A 6,017-nucleotide genomic window follows, 5' to 3' on the forward strand; every position below is an offset into this window, starting at 1 on the left:
TGGTGGTGTGTGCCACAGGTGGCTGCTGGCTCAGTTTGGTTCATCTCCCAACACATCTAAAAAAAGAAGAAGAGTGTTTAGACCCAGCCTTAGTTCCTTAATGGAAAATCACTACAGCTGAAGAAAACCCTTCTAGAATGATTTCTTGAACAACTACTGTTTAGCCTTGGAAAGCACACATGGAATTTGAGTAAAAACATGATTTGCCCCAGACTGTAAAAGCCTGGAAGTTCTATGAATTTGCTGAGTTTTATGATGTATTCCAAACCACTGATTACTGTCATCAGAGCTGATCCAGTTCATTTATTTTGCCACAAGATATCTGTTTCTTATGCAAGCTACCAGATAGTACCTAAAAAGTACTACAGAAAATGAAAGTCTTGACGTCCATGGACCTCAGGTCAAATCCATAAACTACTTGGATTTTCCAGCAGCATTTTGATAACTCTTCTAAGATTATCTTACTCAGACAGATCTTTTCCCATGCTCCAATTTTTCTGGAAAAAAATGAGACCAATCTCAAGGCTTTAAAATTCATATTTTAATGTATTAATTTTCTTAAAATATTAGTGTATTTACACAAATTCCTCATGTAAGAAATATTTTTACTTGCCTATTTTTAAACATCTAGTTTAAAAAATGTTCAGCCAGATGACTACATCACACAAATATGAAAGAACATTCACTGTAGATGTGAGCTATTAAAAAAATACAGCACAGAAACACATACCATTGCTATAACAGTAAGTGAGTGCACATATTTAAGTTGCTAGCTTCCACAAACAGTTCTTCCCATAGAAATTGCTTAGTCTGTGTCAGTAACTTCTACCCACTTCTATATTGGAGTTCCCATTTCTTTCTTCTTCACAAAAATCCCCCCCCCCTTTTCTCATACAGAGATTGCAATAAAATGCATTACAGTAGTATTTCATTTACAAAACAAATGACATAAAAACTTGTTTCTTAACCCATTGGATTGTATTTCACTAAAACAAAGTCCTTTCATGGAGATGCAAGAGAGATTCCAAGAGCTGTCTGGATGTGGAAAATTATCTCAAAGCAATCCTGCCTGGAAAGGTGGACTTGAATTGCTGCAAGATGTTGTGCAGATTCCCCTTTGGAAGGATCTCATCTTCAGATTTGGTAATTGGGATAGCATGTTAAGCATTGTAGTTAGTCAAAATAAATACAAATAAATTAAAAACAAATTATGGAAGGAAATTATTCTCTTGTTGATATTGCTTGGAGGAAGGCTGAGAAGTGAAGTTTGTGGCAATATCTAGATTACAATGAACGGCAGATGCTTTTACTTCAGTAGTACTCTCTGAACAAGGAAACAACAGCTATGAACAGGGCTGTGATTTTGGAGAAGGACAGTAGTGATCTTCTTTCAAACTTCATTAGGAAGCCATTTTCCTGTGGAAAAAACCACACACAATTAGGGACAGCTTAAAAACAGCATGTAAGGAAATCACACCACTCCCTGTGTCAGCACTGTGCAGTGAGGGACAGCTTTTCAGAGCTTTGCCTCCAAAAGATGAATAGCTTTTTAAAAATAGTCACTCAAAATAGCTGCACTTTGCTGAATGTTTGTTTCATCTCCAAGTCAAGGCTATGCCCTCCCTGTGTAAATAGAAAATAAACATGAACTCTATCAGCTGAGCCCACATCTCCAGGAAGGTACAAGTGCTATGTTTCTATTGTACTAATACACCCAGAAATATCTTCCTTTAAGCTTCCTTATTCCACTATGATGAGCCTCCTGTTATGACAGAATGTTGCCAGGAGTTGATACTTCTCTGAAATAAAATTGACTCTATTTGAAAGAGATGGAAAGATAAGCCTTTATAATAAATCCAATGCATCAAGGGGCCAAGAGTCACTATCACGTTTTGGTTTTTTTTGCTGCTACAGAGAGAGAAGGATTAAAACAAGCAGAAAGAAAAAAAAAAAAAAAAAAAAAAAGGAAAAGCAAGACACTAGAAAATAAATCAGGGGAAAAAAGTAGTAGGAAATATGAGAGAAGTGGGATGAGAGGGGTGGAAGGAAAAAGTAACATTTACATATAAGTAAAGGAAAAAGTACCAAGGAAATTACTGACACTGCTGTCATTGATTGTCAGATTTCCCCCTACTGCAAAAAAAAAAGTATGGGTGTGAAGAAATTTTGCAAAGCAAAAGAATACTTCCCTTCCCTTCACTGGCAGAATGGGAATTTCAGCAGCTTGGCAAAACAGTCCACTTAGTAACAAGTATTTTTATCAGCATTGACCATTCATAGGTGGAAGTTCTAGGATTATCTCAGTCCAAACAGAAAAGATTTAATGCCAGTTGTACTTACCAGTACATTTGTTGTAAGTAAAAGTGATTTGGGGAATTAAATAATGGCTTTGTTGAAATCCACAGCAAAAGTGCTGACTTCATTTGTGAGGATCACACCTTTGTATTCTTACCTTACCTTGAACTTAAGTATTTTTGGACCAGCTTCTCTATGCAAGCAAAATTGCTGTGCTGACCTTAGGATGCCACTTAATTTTAGATTTAATAATGGAAATTTCAGGGTATGTGTGGTTTAACCTGCTTTGAGTGGGAGGCTGGACCAAATGATTTTCTAAGGTCATTCTCAACCTGAATTATGGCATGATCCTGTCATTCAAAACTGGCAAGTGCCTTTTAAAAATAAAGTTGTCTTTTATGACTGTTCTGTTTAAAGCAGAAGCAAAGCTCTCACTGTAAGTCTCAATGAGACACTCCAGACACCAAATATTAAATCAATACATGTAACCCCGAATAAAATGCTTCTGAGAGTGTCTATAGCAATAATTAATTAAATCTCCCAATGTAGACTTTGGTGGAAAATGAGAAACTCACCCAGCCACCATTCGCATCAATCCATTCAGCTTTGTTGTTTATGATGTACTCTGTGATGAAATAAGAGATCTGCTCCTTCTCCTCCGCAGTCAGCTGAACCCCATGCTCTTGAAGCTTCTTGGTGAGGACACCTCCAAATGTAAATATGGTCATAATTCGCCCCCAGTTAGTATTTCCATCAGCAAACTTTTCATCCATGACTCCATTGAAAATTCTCTTGGCAACAGCTACAGAGGTGATGTCAATCCTGTCCAGGAGCGGCCTGAGAGCCTCCTCGGTTTGTTCTTGCAGAGAGGATGCCATGGTTCTCAGGACATGAGCAACCCTGGTCTGGGCTGGTCCCAGGTGTGATTCCTGGAGCACATACTGTAGATAGTCCTGGGCCAGGTAATAAACATAGTAGAACTCAGCAGTTTCCATTCAATCCAGAGTGCAGAGAGCAGCTCACTGCTGGCAGTCAGGCTCGGCACTGAGCAGCCACAGGACATGCACGCGCTTTTGTTCCGTCGGTTTTGATGGAATCTCTCTGGTTTTACCACAGAATTTCCTGTGAAAGGTAGTGACTTAATGGCTGCGTCGGGGAATATGTCATAGAGGAAATGAAAGAAAAAGTATCTCCTTTTATGTCTTGAGTGATTTATTTCTCCAAATGGTGTGATTCCGCTACTAAAATCGACCAGATTTTACCACATTCTTAGTAGCATAACTTGGCATTTTCTAGGGACTTTTGCTACATACCACTTGCAAAGGTTTGGCATTTGGCTTGCAAAATTCCAAGAATGGTGTGTGCTAGCAAAGGTTTGGCATTTGGCTTGAAAAAACATGCCCAGAAGTGCATGCTGCTGGAGATGCAGACATACAGCACCCCCAGTCCAATCTCCTTGCCAGGGTTAAGGCTGCAATCTGTATTGCAGGTTTATGGGTTATTTCTGGCCACAACTTTGTGAAGAAACTGATATGTATTCCCAACAGGATGGAAGAATGGATAAACTTTCTTCAGCACTCAGGGAGTTTTACAGAAGTGCAAAAAGTGGGAGCACAACAAGTGGTACAATTATGGTGTGGTACAAGGGGAAAGTCAGCTTTATAGCATTATCTCTGTTCCAGACTTTCCCACACTCTCTCTGAGTGCTCTTCAAGGTCCTTCTTTGAAGATTTGAATGGGAAGCTTCAAAGATTTCTTTCCCCCATGGGGAGATCTGCTGTATAAGATGTTATAGGTATGAAAGACAATGCTAATGCAGGCAGCATGTCAGAACACGGGATGGAGAATAGGGGGCCAGTGATGTGTGATACCACCTGAATCTTTCAGGACAGGTAAAAAAGAAGTATCAGGATCCCTACAACTGCTCTTAGATTCAAATTTTCTGTCAGGCTGTTATTTTTGGGAGAAGAGGGAGGGGTATCTAGCCAGCTTTTTCCTTACAAACATCTTGTCCTGAGGCAATCTGATCTTGCTAAAGGGCCAGGATGTGTCCATGGAGAATTTCACCCCATTGCAAAGGCTTCAAAGAGCAGCAAGCAGTTTGATGTCTGGAGACCCCTCTCGTTCTCCATCTTTCCTTATCCCTCTACTTCTTACCCACCTTTCTTTCACTGTTCTTCTTCCTTTGGAAGCAAAAGACACTCCCAGCACCCCACACCAACAGCTTTCCTTTGTCCCAGGCCCGTTTCCAGTCCTGGGCACTCCCTGATGCTCAGACTTACGGAAGAGGAGCAGAGCTGCAGTCTCAGATGTCAGGATAGCACTGGCACCGAATTGCACTGGGGAAAGCCTGTCTGGAGTGTGAAACAGCTCTGGTGTCACACACTGCTAACCCTAGCCAGCCCCCCAAAATGCGTGTGCAGCTGCTCTGACATCACAGGTTTTGTAGAAACCCATTGACTAGACCAGGGTAGTTTCCACTTCCTGCTGAGGTTATTTCTGTACGTGGTGAGTCTGGCCAAGAGTGACACAGTCATCTTCCATCATAGCAGGGCTTGAAACCTCGAGATGGAGCCAGCACAGCATCCAGCACTTCAGGATTATTTCCCTCATTTTCTCTTGGAAGCAAAGAGAGAGGGGGCTTGGTGTTGTGTTCACTTTTGGGAGAGAGTGTGTTTCAGAGGGCAGTGCGAGCTGAAAAATTCCAGCGTTAGATGTTACCCCCAGGGAAGGATGTGATGTCAGGACTAGGAATGAGCTGGGTGTGGGAAGCTGGATCTCCCCTCTTTCATACCCTCATGTTCTTAGCAAAGCTCATTTTGAAAGTTCAGAGGTATTTCCTATCCAGTACCTGCAGCTGTTGCTTTGGCAGAGCTGTCAGGCTGACTTTGCCTTTGTTATGTTCAGTGATTTCAGCAAAATGCTATCATTTTATGAGGAATGCAAATGGGAAAAAAAAAAAAAAAAAAAAAAAAAGGATGTAACAGTCGTTAACTCTTTCCAACTGGACAGGAATTTCTGGTGCAGAGGGAAGTCATTGCTCACCAGCCAGCTCCCCTTCTGTCAGATGCTTGCTGCAAACAGGGCTGAGAGAGGTACTAGAGCGGACATCACAAGAATCCTCTGCCTATATAGCACAGTCTGCGAAATTATAGATCACTCCTGAATTTCTTAGTAACTGATTAATGAAAAGTTTTTGGTATTCTCTAAGAATATAATAGTTGAATATGAGGACAGTGAACAATACCTATGGAGACCAGTTTTGTTTTCTTCTGACAGTAGCAGAGCACAAGCAGATGCAGCTGTTTCTTTATTAGTGGAGCATTTAGGATTCTGAGGATTCCCTGGTTCACCATTATTGAAAGAAATCAATGTCATACCTTGGCAATTTTAGTGCAAATGCTGCTACTTACAGTCTCTTGATTTTTTAAAGGGCTCTGAGGTGAAGCTGAGGGCTCAGCTCCCAGAGTGGAGTGGCAGCTCTGAGCAGAGATCTCCAACAGCCAGCTGTGACACTGGTGACCAGAGCTCAGGATGGAGCTGTTGAAAATGCCCCAGGTCTCTCTCCTTCCAAGTTTTTAATAGTGGGCAGTGCAGGGTGCAGTTCCAAGTGTTGGATGTTCAGTAGCAGTGACAGTTTGTGGATCTATACACACAAGTTGATAATGGTCAACTCTGAACACCCTAAGAAATCAGCTTTGGGATTTCTTGCATCATGCCAC

The 6,017-nt window shown here is 41.2% G+C and overlaps 1 protein-coding gene across 1 annotated transcript; it reads right to left on the reverse strand.

Annotated features, from left to right (window-relative positions):
* Positions 1 to 591: 591 nt before the first annotated feature.
* BCL2A1 (BCL2 related protein A1) lies at positions 592 to 3,294 on the reverse strand. The gene is made up of 2 exons (XM_059482392.1): positions 2,871 to 3,294; positions 592 to 1,416 (listed from the first exon to the last, which is right to left on the reverse strand). The coding sequence occupies exons 1-2, from the start codon at positions 3,288 to 3,290 to the stop codon at positions 1,312 to 1,314; spliced, it is 525 nt and encodes a 174-aa protein (XP_059338375.1). The 5' UTR covers positions 3,291 to 3,294; the 3' UTR covers positions 592 to 1,311.
* Between the last annotated feature and the right edge of the window lie 2,723 nt (positions 3,295 to 6,017).

The sequence above is a fragment of the Ammospiza nelsoni genome, chromosome 14, assembly GCF_027579445.1.
Source record: "Ammospiza nelsoni isolate bAmmNel1 chromosome 14, bAmmNel1.pri, whole genome shotgun sequence".
Classification (NCBI taxonomy): Eukaryota; Metazoa; Chordata; class Aves; order Passeriformes; family Passerellidae; genus Ammospiza; species Ammospiza nelsoni.